This window comes from Salvelinus fontinalis, chromosome 3 (assembly GCF_029448725.1).
Source record: "Salvelinus fontinalis isolate EN_2023a chromosome 3, ASM2944872v1, whole genome shotgun sequence".
Lineage (NCBI taxonomy): Eukaryota > Metazoa > Chordata > Actinopteri > Salmoniformes > Salmonidae > Salvelinus > Salvelinus fontinalis.
Genome location: NC_074667.1, coordinates 27,940,394 through 27,958,176, shown reverse-complemented (window position 1 = coordinate 27,958,176; position 17,783 = coordinate 27,940,394). Strand labels below are relative to the sequence as shown.

The 17,783-nt window shown below is 42.1% G+C and overlaps 1 protein-coding gene across 4 annotated transcripts in view; it reads left to right on the top strand.

The window, feature by feature from the left end:
- Positions 1–17,783, top strand: part of usp48 (ubiquitin specific peptidase 48) — a 26,824-nt gene extending 9,041 nt beyond the window's left edge. For 3 of the 4 annotated variants that reach the window (XM_055911096.1, XM_055911080.1, XM_055911089.1), the window contains 25 exons: positions 381–501; positions 695–836; positions 928–1,055; positions 1,241–1,365; positions 1,950–2,058; positions 6,761–6,894; positions 7,027–7,109; positions 9,293–9,475; positions 9,697–9,834; positions 10,209–10,358; positions 11,417–11,617; positions 11,711–11,825; positions 12,009–12,151; positions 12,325–12,524; positions 12,847–12,969; positions 13,199–13,260; positions 13,374–13,484; positions 13,608–13,738; positions 13,862–13,968; positions 14,091–14,198; positions 14,391–14,573; positions 14,665–14,790; positions 14,968–15,016; positions 15,158–15,184; positions 16,326–17,783. In XM_055911096.1, coding sequence (XP_055767071.1) covers positions 381–501; positions 695–836; positions 928–1,055; positions 1,241–1,365; positions 1,950–2,058; positions 6,761–6,894; positions 7,027–7,109; positions 9,293–9,475; positions 9,697–9,834; positions 10,209–10,358; positions 11,417–11,617; positions 11,711–11,825; positions 12,009–12,151; positions 12,325–12,524; positions 12,847–12,969; positions 13,199–13,260; positions 13,374–13,484; positions 13,608–13,738; positions 13,862–13,968; positions 14,091–14,198; positions 14,391–14,573; positions 14,665–14,790; positions 14,968–15,016; positions 15,158–15,184; positions 16,326–16,348 — 3,022 coding nt within the window. In that variant the 3' untranslated portion in view covers positions 16,349–17,783. The remainder of the gene's footprint in view (positions 1–380; positions 502–694; positions 837–927; positions 1,056–1,240; positions 1,366–1,949; positions 2,059–6,760; positions 6,895–7,026; positions 7,110–9,292; positions 9,476–9,696; positions 9,835–10,208; positions 10,359–11,416; positions 11,618–11,710; positions 11,826–12,008; positions 12,152–12,324; positions 12,525–12,846; positions 12,970–13,198; positions 13,261–13,373; positions 13,485–13,607; positions 13,739–13,861; positions 13,969–14,090; positions 14,199–14,390; positions 14,574–14,664; positions 14,791–14,967; positions 15,017–15,157; positions 15,185–16,325) is intronic. The other variant, XM_055911101.1, reaches the window with a different exon arrangement.

Sequence of the window (17,783 nt, the reverse complement as noted above, 5' to 3'; positions counted from 1 at the left end):
CTAACATAATTGCAAAAGGGTTTTCTAATGATCAATTAGCCTTTTAAAATGATTAAACTTGGATTAGCTAACACAACGTGCCATTGGAACACAGAAGTGATGGTTGCTGATAATGGGCCTCTGTACGCCTATGTAGATATTACATTAGAAATCAGTCGTTTCCAGCTACAATAGTCATTTACAACATTAACCATGTCTACACTGTATTTCTGATCAATTTGATGTTATTTTAATGGACATTTTTCTTTGCTTTTCTTTCAAAAACAAGGACATTTCTAAGTGACCCCGAACTTTTGAACGGTAGTGTATGTTTGATTAAAAATGTGTGAAAGAAGTTGTTGTTAGGCTATTGACGTCTCTCCCGCTGACTGCTTTTACAGGAGGAATTGCAAAGGGAACCCAAATTGTCTTGTCGGTATTGGTGAACATGCCTGGTTGGGCGAGATCGACGAGAACACCTTCCACAACATTGACGATCCAAACTCGGAGCGCCGGGACAAGGTAGGCATACCTCCACAACATTCACCATGAACACATCTGCAAGGATGTGCTCCTGCCTGTTTGTAAATCCACATTACTTAGTTCCTCTTCAAGTTAAAATGTATGCCTTTTGATCTGCACTGATGTGGAAACACTGGCTAAGTAAGAGACAAGTTTGTTTGAACTTGTCCATCGCTTTCTTTTTCCCTCTTAGAACACGTTTGTGGGTCTGACAAACCTCGGTGCCACGTGTTACGTCAACACATTTCTGCAGGTGTGGTTCCACAACCTGGAGCTGCGTAGGACCCTGTACCTGTGTCAGAACGCCAGGGCAGAGGAGCACAACATGGACTCAGGTGTGCAAGCCCTCAGAGATCAGCCCAACTGTATAGATGACCTCAGGTAAACCCAAATTGTAGAGATGAAACACAATTTTCCCTTTCTCAGACTACGAGCCTCGCAGCATATGTGAACACCTGCAGTACCTGTTTGCACTGCTACAGAACAGCAACAGAAGGTACATCGACCCCTCAGGGCTGGTCAAGGCTCTGGGGCTGGACACAGGACAACAGCAGGTAGAGCCCAATGATCTTTTTTACATGTACAGGAAAGTCTGTGTGAAGAGTTCACAAAGTTTGGAAGAAGCTTATTTGTTTTGATAGTGGCTATAGGAGGAAAACAAATAATACAATAAAAAATGTAAACTGTATTTATTTTACTCTTTTTTTCTCCTGCCCGTCTTCTTTCCCTTCACTTTCAGGACGCTCAAGAGTTTTCCAAGCTCTTCCTCTCGCTATTGGAGGACACCTTATCCAAACAGAAGAATCCAAACCTGCATAATGTCATCCAGCAGCAGTTCTGTGGCCAGATGTCTTACGTCACTGTGTAAGCCAGGACTACATTCAGCCATCAACTTTAATCAGACTTAAATAACATTCTAACAACCTAGTTGTAGTTTTATTTGTTAGAATTTGGAATCTTCAGGTTGCCACGAGAGATGTCCTTGTCCTTTCTTGCTTTATGGCTGGGTTTTATAAAGTCAAGCGTCTGACTATTTTGTACTTTGATATCAGTGGTGGTGCCAGTCAGAAATGCAACAGGATTTAACAGTCTTTTATTAGCATCATAAAGGCAGATGGAAAAGTGCTGTGTCAGGTTAACTGGACTGTCCGTGTCAGGCCGGACACTAGGGTTTTTAACTAGAGGTTCTGGCTTTGTGGCTGCAAAGGTTATCCTTTTATCCGGGCCACGCTTTTGCCATGTATGATTTTTGGATCAAGATCAAAACGTATTTGCACTACCTTGTTTTTTTGTTGCCTTAAATCAACCCAGACTTCTACACAACACCGATACATTTCAAACCTCTGCAAAAAAATAAAAAATAATAATAATGGGTGCCGACTTTGCACTGGTACGGACACTGAGTAAACCTGTCCCTGAGTCTTTCTCTGTCTGGCTTTACATCACAGGTGTAACCAGTGTGGTCGTGCTTCTCCTCTGCCGTCCCGATTCTACGAACTGGAGCTCAACATCCAGGGCCACAAGAACCTTACAGAATGTGTCACAGAGTTCCTCAAGGTAACCATGCATTATGTCATCAGTTCCCCAAGGTAACAATGAAGCCATAAGACTGCTAAATAGCTAACAAAATGTCTACACAGATTATCTGAGTTGACCCTTGGATTACATTTTTTATTTTTGCACGGCCTCTATTCACACTCACAGGACTCCTACACACTCATGCGCACTGACACTTCAACACACACACACACTCCATTTGCTCGCAAACACATTTATACTGACTCTAGACACACTCGCATACAATCATCATATACGCTGTTGCTACTTTGTTTATCAAATATCCTGATGCCTAGTCAACTTTCCCCTATACATATCTACCTCTATCGCTCCAGTATCCCTGCACATTGTAAATATGGTATTGGAACTGACCCTGTATATAGCTAGTCATGGCTTTTTTTATTTGTGTTTTTGTTCTACCTTATGTTATTTTTAGTACTACATTTATATTGAATACTGCATTGCTGGGTTTAGAATGTGCAAGAAAGGCATTTCACTGTACTTGTGCACGTGACATTGAAACTTGAAACATTGTATAATGACATCAGTGTTCCCGACGGTATTAATGCATTTTGACATCAGAGTTCCGCAAGTAACAATTAATTATGACATCAGGGTTATATCCCCTGGTAATAGCGGAGCCTGGAGGTGTGTTTTGGGTCATTGTCGTGTTGAAAAACAAATTATATTCCCACTAAGCGCAAACCGGATAGGTTGGCGTATCGCTGCAGAATGCTGTGGTAGCCATGCTGGTTAAGTGTGCCTTGAATTCTAAATAAATCATTGACCGTGTCACCAGCAAAGCACCATCACACCACCTCCATGCTTCATGGTGGGAACCACACATGCAGAGATCATCCATTCACCTACTCTGTGTCTCACAAAGACACGGCGGTTGGAACCAAAAATCTCAAATTTGGACTCCTCAGACCAAAGGACAGATTTCCACTGGTCTGTCTATTGTTTGTTTCTTGGCCTAAGCAAGTCTCTTCTTCTTATTGGTGTTCTTTAGTAGTGGTTTCTTTGCAGCAATTCGACCATGAAGGCCTGTCAGTCTCCTCTGAACAGTTGATGTTGAGATATGTCTGTTACTTGAACTCTGAAGCATTTATTTGGGCTGGTAACTCAAATGAACTTATCCTCTGCCGCAGAGGTAACTCTAGGTATTCCTATCCTGTGGTGGTCTTCATGAGAGCCAGTTTCATCATAGCGCTTGATGGTTTTTGCGACTGCACTTGAAGAAAGTTCTTTAAATTTTCCGAATTGACTCACCTTCATGTCTTCAAATATTGATGGACAGTTGTTTCTCTAGGGTTATTTGAGCTGTTCTTTCCATTAATATGGACTTGGTCTTTTACCAAATAGTGATATCTTCTGTATCCCAACTCTACCTGGTCACAAAACAACTGATTGGCTCAAATGCATTAAGAAGGAAAGAAATTCCAAAAATGAACTTTTAGGAAAACACACCTGTTAATTGAAATGCATTCCAGGAAGCTGGTGAGAGAATGCCAAGAGTGTGCAAACCTGTCATCAAGGCAAAGGGTGGCTACTTTGAAGAATCTCAAATATTACTTTTTTGGTTACTACATTATTAACCACACTCACAGGACTCCTACACACTCATGCGCACTGACACTTCAACACACACACACACTCCATTTGCTCGCAAACACATTTATACTGACTCTAGACACACTCGCATACAATCATCATATACGCTGTTGCTACTTTGTTTATCAAATATCCTGATGCCTAGTCAACTTTCCCCTATACATATCTACCTCTATCGCTCCAGTATCCCTGCACATTGTAAATATGGTATTGGAACTGACCCTGTATATAGCTAGTCATGGCTTTTTTTATTTGTGTTTTTGTTCTACCTTATGTTATTTTTAGTACTACATTTATATTGAATACTGCATTGCTGGGTTTAGAATGTGCAAGAAAGGCATTTCACTGTACTTGTGCACGTGACATTGAAACTTGAAACATTGTATAATGACATCAGTGTTCCCGACGGTATTAATGCATTTTGACATCAGAGTTCCGCAAGTAACAATTAATTATGACATCAGGGTTATATCCCCTGGTAATAGCGGAGCTGCATAAAGATGGCGCCCGGCATAGGCCAAGGGCCACCCACCAAAAATGTGTTGTTCCGTGACCCAGAAAACGGAATTGCAAAATTTCGGCTACACTATGTAGATAATGTTATGAACATGAATACTGTGCGATTCAAACGTCAAATTCTCCCATTTTTATTTAATCAAAGTTATGGTATATATACCAGTCAAAAGTTTAAACACACCTACTCATTCAAGGGTTTTTCTTAATTTTTACTATTTTCTACATTGTGGAATAGTAGTGAAGACATCAAAACTATGAAATAGCACATCATATGGAATCATGTAGTAACCAAAAAAGTGTTAAACAAATCAAAATATATTTGAGGTTCTTCGAAGTCGCCACCCTTTGCCTTGATGACAGCTTTGCACAGTCCTGGCATTCTCTCAACCAGCTTCACCTGGAATGCTTTTCCAACAGTCTTGAAGGAGTTCCCACATGCTGAGCACTTGTTGGCTGCTTTTCCTTCACTCTGCGGTCCAACTCATACCAAAGCATTTCAATTGGGTTGAGGTCGAGTGATTGTGGAGGCCAGGTCATCTGATGCAGCACTCCATCACTCTCCTTCTTGGGCAAATAGTTCTTACACAGCCTGGAGGTGTGTTTTGGGTCATTGTCGTGTTGAAAAACAAATTATATTCCCACTAAGCGCAAACCGGATAGGTTGGCGTATCGCTGCAGAATGCTGTGGTAGCCATGCTGGTTAAGTGTGCCTTGAATTCTAAATAAATCATTGACCGTGTCACCAGCAAAGCACCATCACACCACCTCCATGCTTCATGGTGGGAACCACACATGCAGAGATCATCCATTCACCTACTCTGTGTCTCACAAAGACACGGCGGTTGGAACCAAAAATCTCAAATTTGGACTCCTCAGACCAAAGGACAGATTTCCACTGGTCTGTCTATTGTTTGTTTCTTGGCCTAAGCAAGTCTCTTCTTCTTATTGGTGTTCTTTAGTAGTGGTTTCTTTGCAGCAATTCGACCATGAAGGCCTGTCAGTCTCCTCTGAACAGTTGATGTTGAGATATGTCTGTTACTTGAACTCTGAAGCATTTATTTGGGCTGGTAACTCAAATGAACTTATCCTCTGCCGCAGAGGTAACTCTAGGTATTCCTATCCTGTGGTGGTCTTCATGAGAGCCAGTTTCATCATAGCGCTTGATGGTTTTTGCGACTGCACTTGAAGAAAGTTCTTTAAATTTTCCGAATTGACTCACCTTCATGTCTTCAAATATTGATGGACAGTTGTTTCTCTAGGGTTATTTGAGCTGTTCTTTCCATTAATATGGACTTGGTCTTTTACCAAATAGTGATATCTTCTGTATCCCAACTCTACCTGGTCACAAAACAACTGATTGGCTCAAATGCATTAAGAAGGAAAGAAATTCCAAAAATGAACTTTTAGGAAAACACACCTGTTAATTGAAATGCATTCCAGGAAGCTGGTGAGAGAATGCCAAGAGTGTGCAAACCTGTCATCAAGGCAAAGGGTGGCTACTTTGAAGAATCTCAAATATTACTTTTTTGGTTACTACATTATTCCATATGTGTTATTTCATAGTTTTGATGTCTTCACTATTATTCTACAATGTAGAAAATAATAAAAATAAAGAAAAAGCCTTGAATGAGTAGGTGTCCAAACTTTTGACTGGTACTGTATATATATATTTTTTTTTACTACTTTTCTCCCCTATTTCGTGATATCCAATTGGTAGTTAGTCTTGTCCCATCGCTGCAACTCCGGTACGTACTCGGGAGAGGCGAATGTCGAGAGCCACGCGTCCTCCGAAACACGACCCTGCCAAGCTGTACTGCTTCTTGACCCGGAAGCCAACCGCACCAATGTGTCGGAGGAAACACCGTCCAACTGGCGACCATGTCAGCATGCATGTGCCCGGCCCGCCACAGGAGTTGCTAGAGCGCGATGGGACAAGGACATCCCGGCCGGCCAAACCTTCCCCTAACCCTGACGGAGCTGGGCTAATAGTCCGCTGCCTCGTGGGTATCCCGGTCGTGACACAGCCTGGGATCGAATCCGGTTCTGTAGTGATGCCTTAGAACGCTGCGCCACTCGGGAGGCCCCAAAAAGTTATGATATTTAGCATCGCAAATCACAGCACATGTGCTCCGACGTTGCTATGTTTCATCATGGTTCCTTTTTTTGCACGCTGACGCACAGAACTATTTGTGCGTTCGGTGTTCGTCCTTGCATCAGCTCAACCAACACGTTACCTTCACAGATCCAGATGAACCCCGAAACTAGTAAATATGTTTCAACCATGTACATGGATTTTCTCTGTTAATTATAAGACATTTTGCCAGTTGTATTTAGCCTACAAGGGCCGTCATTGCTCTTACCTGCTAGCCACACTAAAGATATCACAACATTTGCTAGCTAACACAGCTCTCAAAATAAGCAAGGACCTGACAACTAAGTAAAGCGCTCTTCTGGCATCTCATAAAAATCTATTCAGCATGTTTCAACAGCATCTTACAGTTAAAAAAACAACATTTGTGAGTTGTTGATTTGAGTTACTTTTTTTATATTATCCTGTGAATTCTCTCTGCAGGAGGAGAAGTTAGATGGTGACAACCGCTACTTCTGTGAAAGCTGCCAGAGCAAACAGAACGCCGCTCGACGCATCAAACTGCACAGCCTCCCACGGGTACTCAACCTGCAGCTCATGCGTTTCGTTTTCGACAGGTCAGTTTGATTCATTCATTCCGTCTGTAGTTTTGTAGTCTCTAGTCTGACACTCTTAACTACCTACCCTGAGTAGTGGCCATATACTGAGGTGGTGTTGCTGAATGTTGTCTTTCCTCCTCTGGTTTCCAGACAAACGGGTCACAAGAAGAAGCTCAACACCTTCATCAGTTTCCCAGAGCAGCTGGACATGGGCCCGTTTCTGGAGGAAAAAGGTATTGCCAGCCTCTCAATGGCAGAACACGCTGTCCTCAATCTATACTTGTGAGCAAATAATTAATGATAAAGATGGATAGCGCGTCATCTTCTAAGCTCGGACACGCCTACCCGTGACCTATTTCCCCCTCTTTTCTTGTGACGATTTAAATCCCTCTGGCAAAAAAAGTAGGTATCATACATTGTAACATTCAAGAGTACAAATACAACATTTCATGACTCTATGTGCATATTTGGTGATATATAAAGACTGCCTTACTTCCTACATGTAACCAAATGTACTGTTTACATTCTTTAATTATTCTAGCTACGACCGGCTCGTCACTTCTTCGAAAATCTCTCTCGATTTAGGTCATGGAGGCTAGCATTTGTTTATTTAGTTGCCATGACACCCATACATACAAAAGCCAACTAGGATCAAATGAAGAAATGTGTTTTCCTGCTGGTAGATGGAGACCTTTAGCTATATGAGAAAATACGTTTCTTAGCTGGCTGATTTGGAATTATATTGCAGACATTGCAATTCAAGATAAATGGATTCAAGATCAATAAATGTTGACACATTAAACCTATACAAATGAAATGCATTACTTTGTTGTATTACAAATGATTTCCATTTGATTGATTCTCTCTTGTTTAAATGCCATTTATGGTGCAGGAGACAGACATATTTTACCTTTAAAAATGACCAGTAGATGGCAGTATTGACCTAATATGGGAAGCTGACACCCTCAGGTCAGTTCAATTCACAATTGTAACCAGGAACACATTTCATTAATAAAACAGAAAGAAAACTGGAGAACGCTGCTAGAGACCTCGTGTCACATGTTAATACAGTAAGAAAATACCACAACAGAGAATTGTCACTTGGCACAGTGTTATTTATAGGACACCTTCAGCTAAACAATCAGTTGGGCAGTGAAGAGCATAATTTAAAAAAAAATGTATTTTTCTTTGATTGCACTTAAATGTCATCCGAGAATAGCCCATGTTGCGCTACATGACTGAAGTTCTGTGAGAAAGTATTTTTGACAATGGTGTGAGAGTTGTTCCATTTGATTTAAATCACTTTTTACTGCACCCCTTTTGATTTGAATGAAACTTTCTATGCATTTTTGCCTGTGGTACAAATGGTCTAAAAGTAACTTTTTAGACTTGTGACCCATTTTGCATACCATACCATGAGACATCCATGTCTTCATCACTGGAGAAAAATTAACGATTGACATTATCAATTTGATAATATATTTTTTTAATTTTTTTTTATCAAGTCATTTGTTTACCTTTCACATAAATTATTTGATGCGTAAAGTCAATTTTGTTTTTCATTTTTGCATATGTTACTTGGATCCTATTTGACATCTGAAGTGTGTTGTGCCCGCCATCGGTTGAGACACAGCATGTACTTGAATACAGGGTGGGTGTCGTGTTTTGGCTGATAAATGTTTTAAAATGGGAATACAATTCAAATGTTCAACTTTCAAATGGTAGCACAAAGATGGTTGGAGGCCCACGCTTTAGACATACTGACTTGAATGGGAATATCATTTGTTTAAAATTACACTGTCAATCTGCCATAGGAAAACTATTGAAATCATAAAAATATAGACAATCGAATAGACATGACCATTTAGGTCTACATTCAATGGTGGGTGGAATGGCGGCCATCTTTGTGGTAGTAATTGGAAGTTAAAAAAAAATGTAATTCAAATATAATGTAAATGATTTACTAGCTATATTGCGGTGGTCTGAAGGGTTATCTCCATTCTATCAAGGATATTTCTATGATTGAAATGACACCCATCCTGAATTCAAGAGTATGCTGTGCCTCAACCGATGACGGGCACAACACAAACGCCTCAAATGTCAAATAAGCTACATATGTGAAAATGGTAAAACAGATTTTACGCATTTTTACATGTAATTTTTATAGAAATTATACAATAGTTTGACAGCCCTGTTTTTGTAAGCTTTAAAAAAAAAACTCAACCATTTATCTTTTCCAGTTATGAAGATATGGATGTCTCATGGTAGGGTGGGGTCAAAAAGTGAATGGAATCAAATGGAATGACCCATGGTTAAGGCAGCAGACACATAATCCATGCTGTGGAAAGTTGGTTAGTCTGTATGTGTGTGTGTGTGTGTGTTTGTTTTTTTGGGCCTCTTTGGGTGACGTCCCCAGAAGATGAGAAGTGTGTGTACGAGCTGAGTGCGGTCCTGATCCACCGCGGTGTCAGCGCCTACTCGGGTCACTACATCGCCCACGTGCGAGACGCCCGCACCAGCGACTGGTACAAGTTCAACGACGAGGAGATTGAGAAGATGGAAGGCAAGAAGCTACAGCTGGGCATCGAGGAGGACATCGGTGAGCCTCCCTGAGTCCCTACTCCTCCCTTCCTTAGTCCATATGCACCCCCTTCACTTCTCCTCCCTTTTCTTTCCCTTCACTTCCCTGAATTGTATTGTTTTGTAATACATCTTGGTTAAAAATGGACAGTTGTTTAGTGGTAAAAGTCCCACCCTTTCCACTCTTGATCACTTTTTCTCTTATACGCATTCTCTGCTGTTCTTCTGGTCTTTCTTCAGCCGAAACGGTGAAGTCCCAGACCCGTAAGCCCAAGTGCAGTAAAGGATATCACTGCTCCAGAAACGCCTACATGCTGGTGTACAAATGCCAGAGAGAGGAGGACACTGACCCCATGGAGACCAACGTTGAGGTGCCAGGTGAGGATCTAACTACTGTACTGCACCTGATGATTACTGTAGTACAATACATTATGTGCAAGGTAAGAATTGAGCTAGCTAAAGGGCTGCAGTGTGTACAGACCTTTGACATACTTGATTCAAATAGTCAACAAGTCAACACCCCAGATAATAATAGTTAAGAATAAATGTATAGGTGGTAAAAGCTATTCTCTAGTAAGATTATTCCCTAGTGAACTGTGTAGTTCGATATTCCTTGCTATTGTAAAATTGCCTAAATGTGCATGGTACACTACCTGTTGCTGCAGAGGCATGGTTAGAATGTTGTGGTTGTATGACCTTTGAACCCAGCGATGGGAGCTGTGATGTCAGTGGGAGCCCTCTATCTGTGCCAGGCTTTCTGGGGAGGCTGGTGGACCGAGACAACAGGAAGTTTGAAGAGTGGTGCCTGGAAATGGCCGACATGCGCAAGCAGAGCGTTGACAAGGGAAAGGCCAAGCACGAAGAGGTGAAGGAACTCTACGAGCTTTTACCTGCGGAAGACGGTTGGTAAAAACATTACCCCAGACATATCACAATATTGCAATATGGAAGTAGTTCTATGTCCATGATGATGTTTAATGCCAGTGTTTTCCACTAGCGCTGGCAGTTGGCTAAACCGACTAATTTTCAGCCCACGACTTTTTCCACTTAAATGAACTACGCTACTTTTCAATTCGCCAGTCAGAAAAAAGTCAGCCAAGCCCTCTCGCAAGAATGAACGATATGCATCTTCTAGCGATCTATTGATAGGACAGGCGCCTGTCAGTCACAAAGTGAGCGACACAAGGAAAGACTGCTAGTTTGACAGTCTATCTGTCCCGCCTCCCAGTACCTGTGGGCAGTGTGATTTGTGTGTGCTGTGGATGGTTGCAGTCTAATTTCTTTACACTGAGGAGGGGGGAGCATGATGCTCCTTCATCTCTGAGTGAATTTCAAGACTCTACAGTGTGACCATTTTACTCGCCTATGTGCCTAAAAATAAATGTGCGAACTGAAAAAGTATGAGCGTGTGCGAGTTGTTATTCTATAGCAAAAATACATATGGAATTGTTTTGAGATGGATATACCATGGATCTTTTATCTATTTTGAATTGTAGGACCCCTTTAGGTATAAAACATTTTTTAAGAAAAAAATGTATTTGATAAAACATTGAATTTGTCCTTTACTACTATAGCACATACAGTGGAGCAACAAAGTATTTAGTCAGCCACCAATTGTGCAAGTTCTCCCACTTAAAAAGATGAGGCCTGTAATTTTCATCATAGGTACACTTCAACTATGACAGACAAAATGAGGGGGGAAAATCCAGAAAATCACATTGTAGGATTTTTTATGAATTTATTTGCAAATTATGGTGGAAAATAAGTATCTGCTAAATATGTTGTGTATGTGACAATTTTTATTTGATGCCGAACTGGAACGCAAAATGCGTTGAAGTTACTGGTCCGGTCGGGCCAGTGAATGAGAAATCCACCAGCCTAACATGTTTTTACTGGCCCCGGGCCTGCGGCCCGTTGTTAATGTCAGACCGTGCATGTTTCTGTGTTTTTTTTCTTCCAGGCCAAGAGTATGAGTTTGTGCCTCTGGAGTGGCTGAAGAAATGGCTGGATGACTCGACGGTCACCAAAGAAATCGACAACGGCAACTTCCTGTGTTCTCACGGTAAACTGCACCCCGACAAGGTGGGGGAGGCCAAGAGGATCTCCGTCAAAGCTGCAGAGCTTCTCTTCGACAAATATGGAGGAGGACCCAGGCTAGATTGTAAGAGCCATTGCAATGGCTGACGTGCAGTGGATATTCTCAGCTCCTCTCTGCAACCTCTGACCTCTTCTGTGTGTGACCCTGTGTGTCCAGGCTCAACTCTCTGTGAGGAATGTGTGGGGCAGAGATGCAGAGTGCTGCGGCTAAAGAACCAGCTGGCCGAGGATTACAAAGAAGTCACCAACCTTGTCAAGGGCCCGCCCAAAAGGTACCGCTGACTCCCTCAGATTCATGGCAACATTTTGTGTCCGTAAAACGGTTGGTCAAAATAACCATACGTTTGTAAGTAAGCGGAATGCACTTATTTAAAAAATACTAAAGTTTTAATACTGCAGCTAGTAATTGTATCCTGTGCAAGTGTGTGTTCTTACGTCTCACCCCTGTCCGACAGTGATGAGGGGTACTGGGCGGGCAAGACGTCTCTGCGGAGCTGGAGACAGTTGGCCTTGGAGCAGCTGGAGGAGGATGAGGAGGAGACCAAACACAGCAACGGCAAAACCAACGGAGAGGGACCAGAGATCACTGCTACTAAAGGTACACAAACCAGCAGAGATCACAAATCGTACAACTTCGAAAACGACCAGTTATCACGATGACTGAAGGTGGAGTAGAGAACTCCACTATTATTATTAGAGTCAGGTGAGAAATAACATTCTTGTCTTTATCAAAGCATTGCCCACTGTTTGACTATTGCTGTCTGTTTCCAGAGTACGGCACAGAGAACCTGGACGGAGACGAGGAGGAAATGAAGACCTTCAATGAGGACATCCTCTGTCGGCACGGCGGTCTGAGTATCCTGGAGAGCGAGCGGCGGCTGGTGACTGAGGAGGTGTGGTCCAAACTGAGGGTGTACTTCCCCAAAGCCCCCCAGTTCACCCAGCTACAGGAGCCCTGTCAGCAGTGCCTGGTAAGAAGGGACGGACGGACGGATGTGGTGGGAGGGTTTAGAGATACTGTAAAAAAAAATAAATAAAAATCTCTATCCTACTCGTGTCTTCAAGCCAAAAAAACAACTAAAAACAATTATTGGGCGGCAGATAGCCAAGCGGTTAAGAGCAATGTCACTAACTGTAAGTTCGCTGGTTAGAGCCGTCTAGGTGGGAATTAAGATGTGCCCTTGAGCAAGGCACTTAACCCTAGTTACTCCTCTAAGTACTCTGGATAACTGTCTGCTAAATGACTAAAATGTGAATGTGTTAACTGTGTGATATCCCTGTGTTTTCTTGTAGAGGCTGGAGCGAGAGGGGAAGGAGAATGAGGCTCTGAACAGGATGATGGCGTCAGAACAGAAGAGCTCCCTACTCAACCTCTTCCAGGAGAAGAACAGGCCCACACTCACCAAGTGGCCACAGGTAATAACAGTAGGTAGTACATGGCCAATAACAAGTAATAACTGCTAGTACACTAGTAATAAAATGGCTAATGACTGCTGGGACGCTGGTAATAAAATGGCTAACGACTGCTGGGACGCTGGTAATAAAACGGCTAACAATTCCTTCCTTCAATTCTTAGAGTAAATATACTATTGGATGAACTGAATATATGTTGTTGACATACTGATGAACCCCATCTTTGTTTTAGGAGACAGATATTCTCTACATAGTTCCTCTGTTTTTTGTGGACGAGTGGAGACGGTTCATCAGGTAAGTTCTTTCCAAATCCAACAGTTTGGATGGTGAAGCAGTCCAAAAAAAGTCAGATGGCATGAATGTCTCTCTCTCTGTCTCTGACTCTGTCTTTCTGTGTCTGTCTATAGGAGGCCCACTAAGACCACCCCAGTGTCTAGCGTGGGGAACAGTTTGCTCCTATGTCCACATAGAGGCTTCATGTTCACCTTCGACTCCATGTTAAAGGGAGACGCCCAACAGTGAGTGACTTCACCGACCTCTGACCCCTCTTGACTCAAGTTGTTGTGATTTATACAGCACTTCTCTGGTCTTTATCATCCATCCCTCCTGGTCTCATGTTGTGTGGTGTTCCCTCTGCACAGTATAGCTCTTCTCTGGCCCGACGAATGGGAGGTGATCAGCAGACACTTCCTGGTTGATCAGCCAATCTCCATCTGCCGGATTGGCGAGGCTACGCCCAACGGCTCCAGTGTGGAGTACACCACCCAGCCTGGTGAGATTTGAGCCCACATGATTTCCCCTTGACTGCGTGACTGTTTGTGATTTGATTCTTTGAGATCTGCAGAGGAACTGTTTGACTGTGTTGTGTGAGTTGACTGTGTGTTTGTGTGTCCAGAGTTGTGTAGGGACTGCAGAGAAGGCTTCATTTTCCAGCAGCAGAGGGACATGAGAGAGTATGCACAAGCCACAGTCTATGTACGCAAGGTCATAGATGACAAGAGGGTGAGTCTCTTTCTCGCTCCCCTTTCTCCCTCTTTCTCTCTGTAGTAAATGGTTCTTGTCAGTGTAATATGTAAATGGTATGAATCTCCAGAGAAGAATACAACTCGTGTCTTCCTCTGTAGTTGAAGGATGCAGCTCCTGAGATGAATGTGAGCGGGTCAGAGGCAGAGGATGAGAGGGAGGAGCCTGTTGCTAAGGTGGATGGAGAGCGAGACCCTGATTTCAGCCAGGTAGGATACAAACCGCTCGCCTCAGTTACACTTTTTATGGCTCATAAGTCTCTTAAGAATCGAATGTTTGAGTAGTTTTGTGGAAACTCCATTTACCAATAATGTAAAAGTGAGAAGCCCTTTAGAGGATGATTGACATGGAATATTGCCCAATGTTGCCCTTGCTTCCTGGTCACATGACCCTCTGTCCAGTCAGAGGACGGGGCAAAGCGTCAGAAGCTGAGTGACGGCACCGTCAGTGCTGCCGCAAGTCCTGCCCCCATGGCCAGTGGTGGCAAATCGGGGATCAGGAGGAGCACGAGGCACAGGAAGCTTCGGGGAGAGAAAGCACTCATCGTCTCAGCCAATCAGACACTCAAGGAGCTGAAAATACAGGCGAGGGATTCCTAATATATCCTCCTTGCACCACACTGAATCTATTCATTCCTGATCCTAACTCTGGTGTGTTGTAATGGTCCTCCCTCAGATCATGCACGCCTTCTCCGTGGCCCCGTTTGATCAAAACCTGTCGATCGACGGCCGGTGTCTTACGGACGATTCTGCCACCCTCGGCAGCCTAGGAGTCATCCCAGAGAGCGTCATCTGTCTGAAGGTACGAACACTCCCCATTTTAGATTATGAACTTGAACTTTTTGTTAAAAGATGCGCCCGGCGTTGGACAGATGGGTATCTAATGGGAAAGTGAACACGTCGTCACGTGATTACTGGAGACGATCAGCGAATGCAGTTGCTCATTCCTGAATCTGTGTTTTTTGTCTTTTTCTTTCAGGCTGATGAACCCATAGCAGATTTTGCAGCAATGGATGATGTTTATCAGGGTATGTTTATTTTCGTCTCTTTCCATAAAATAAATTCTCCCCTTTTGTTTACTATCGTACACCCGGAAATTCCTTTTTCGCATTTGACTATGAATAGAAAGATCCTATTTTCAAACAACTGTTTCTGTGTTCTCTTCTCAGTGTGTATGCCTGAAGAAGGATTTAAAGGTAAGGATATTTTCTGATCACTATTATGCTTAGACAATGGTCGTGACTGAGTACCCATACTTGCGTCCTAGTCCGTTTGAGTAGTATGTAACATTTCTAAAATCGAGAGTACTTTAAATGCCCGGATGTCATACTGATTTTGGCTTTGACAACAGCTGATAATCAGGTATGGTGTGCTACCGAAATTCACCAATATCCTGAAACAGCAATCGCGCACAACGCATTCTCAGTATGTGAAAATAGAACGTTTTAGTATTGTCGAAAATAGTGTTTTAAAAGCCTGGATGTTATTCTCATTTCGGCTTTTCATCTAGTAGAATTTGATGCACACTTTTCCACGATTCATTGGAAGAGGTGGGCTGCGGGTGATAGGCGGCTTATCATAGGCCCTAACTTCTCTTCAAGTAGCCAAACAACACAACTAGGCTACTAAGCAGTCATTCTTATGTTGTTCCCAATGATCAGGGCTTTAGTTTACTATGTTGCTGTCCAGTGGTTCTGAATTTGCGATTCAAGAGTCTATTTTATTTAATATATATGTGTGTGTGTGTGTGTGTGTGTGTGTGTGTGTGTGTGTGTGTGTGTGTGTGTGTGTGTATATATATATATGTTACAGCACTTTGGTTTCACTAATAAATATGTTGAAATGGAACCAAATGATCTGTTTCTGTCTTCAGTCTTTTTTACAATAGGATAGATTGGCTATATGAGCTACGGTATAGGTCAAATGTGATAATCCTTCTCAGGCTGGTTATAGGTAGACTATTACAGCTTATTCTATTAAGAGTTTGGAGAAATTAATCGAATTGGAAATGAGCTATTATCAGGCTGGTTAATGCGATACATATCTGTTGAATTTAGAAAAATCCACCTGCACTCGGCCCCGCCCCACCTGCTCAGCCAGTCAGGAGCCGCTACTGCGTTGCGGCCGTGGCATACTTTTTACTAAATGGTATGTGCTAAATAGTATGCGACGATGAGTACATAGTATGCAGATTAAGTATGTAGTACGCTGGTATGGGTATTTGGACATGGCCAATGTTTACATGCTTGACCTGCAGTATGTGGAGCTATGTTAAATTTGACCAGATTGATTGATTGTATGTCAATGTTGGTAAAACATGCGTATGTATCCATTTAGGGACTGGGCTTCTTGGCCACTGAAGAGAACACAAGTCGCTGCCCTCGAAGCGGACTGAAGCTGGACAGCAAGAATAAAATGCTTGAAATAGTGTCCATGAATTGAGGAAAAAGTGCTTTAATTTTTTTCTTTTTTAAACTGTGACTATGTTGCAAACCCTTTCTTTATCACAATAGTAGCGGCTGGCTTTTAATATTTAAAGACGTTTATGCATTCTCTGGGACTTTGTGGTCACGCTCTCTTTGCCCGGACTGTGAGTAGAAACGGGTCATTAGTTGAGTGGCATCTTCCAATATGGAGCCCAAACTTCTCTCTTCTGTCTGCTTCCGTAGGCTTCTGAGAGGATAGGCCCAGTCGTAGAAGGTGCCCATTTTATTTCGATTGTAGGACAAAATTTTCCTTGAATTTTACAAGAGAAATTTTTTTGTTCAATGGAAGCTTGTGGTCATATTTAAAGAATGCATAATACATATTTAAAGAATGCAAATGTTAAATATTGAAAATTGTAACTGGTGGTTGAACAACCTCAACAAAGTTAACAAAATACTCCCTTGTGACATTTAGGAGAAGAAAATATGTATATTTCTTAAATGAGTTTAAAAAAAACATAGGAAATTTAGATTAGATTGTGCTGCAGTCAGAAACAGATGCAGGCCTTGGTGTGAGCTGTTCTTTTCTCTATTTCATATGGGCAATAAAGTTGTTTTCTTCTAATTTGAATGTACAGATTCTCACACATTGTTTTGGACTTGTTTGTGCACTGTAGGAAAATACAATGGGCGGTTTCCCCGACACAGATTAAGCCTAATCCTTTGTCCTGGAAACCGCCCCTCTAACCACTGATATTGGATTAAGTAAGTATATACTCACATTTTGTAATTCATTCTCTAATATACACAGTTAACCAGGTCTGGATGTATTGTACTGCAACTACAAGAGGCGATGGTTGGTGTTTGTAGTTTTAGTACTACTATTTGCATAATTTATTTTTGCAATTGAAGAAAATTATTTCACTCTAATTTAAATTTCTCATAAGTGAATAAACATTGAGCACAGTTGAGTTCTCCCTAAGCACTGATCTTGAAGTATTTGTTGCCAAAGAGGGTAAACTGATCCCAGATCTGTGTCTTTTTAATGTAATGATTTAACGAAATGCCTTTTGGAGAATGCGCAGTTTGTTGGTCGAGCAGTGTGTCTGGAAGTGGGTGTGTCAACAGAAGTGTATAAAAAGCTGATTCAAATTACATTAAATGTGGAGAATGATAGGCTACATTTGCATCTGTTGGCAATCAAGTAGGCTATTCATTTGTATGCCATAGCAGGTTACTGTAGCCTACCATTTGATACAATAAATATATTGAAATGACGATATCACTGGAGTCATTGCAAGTCAATTTGTGCCACTTGTGTAGCCAACCTGGAGCTGGCAAACGGGTTTAATAAATAGCATATTACTCA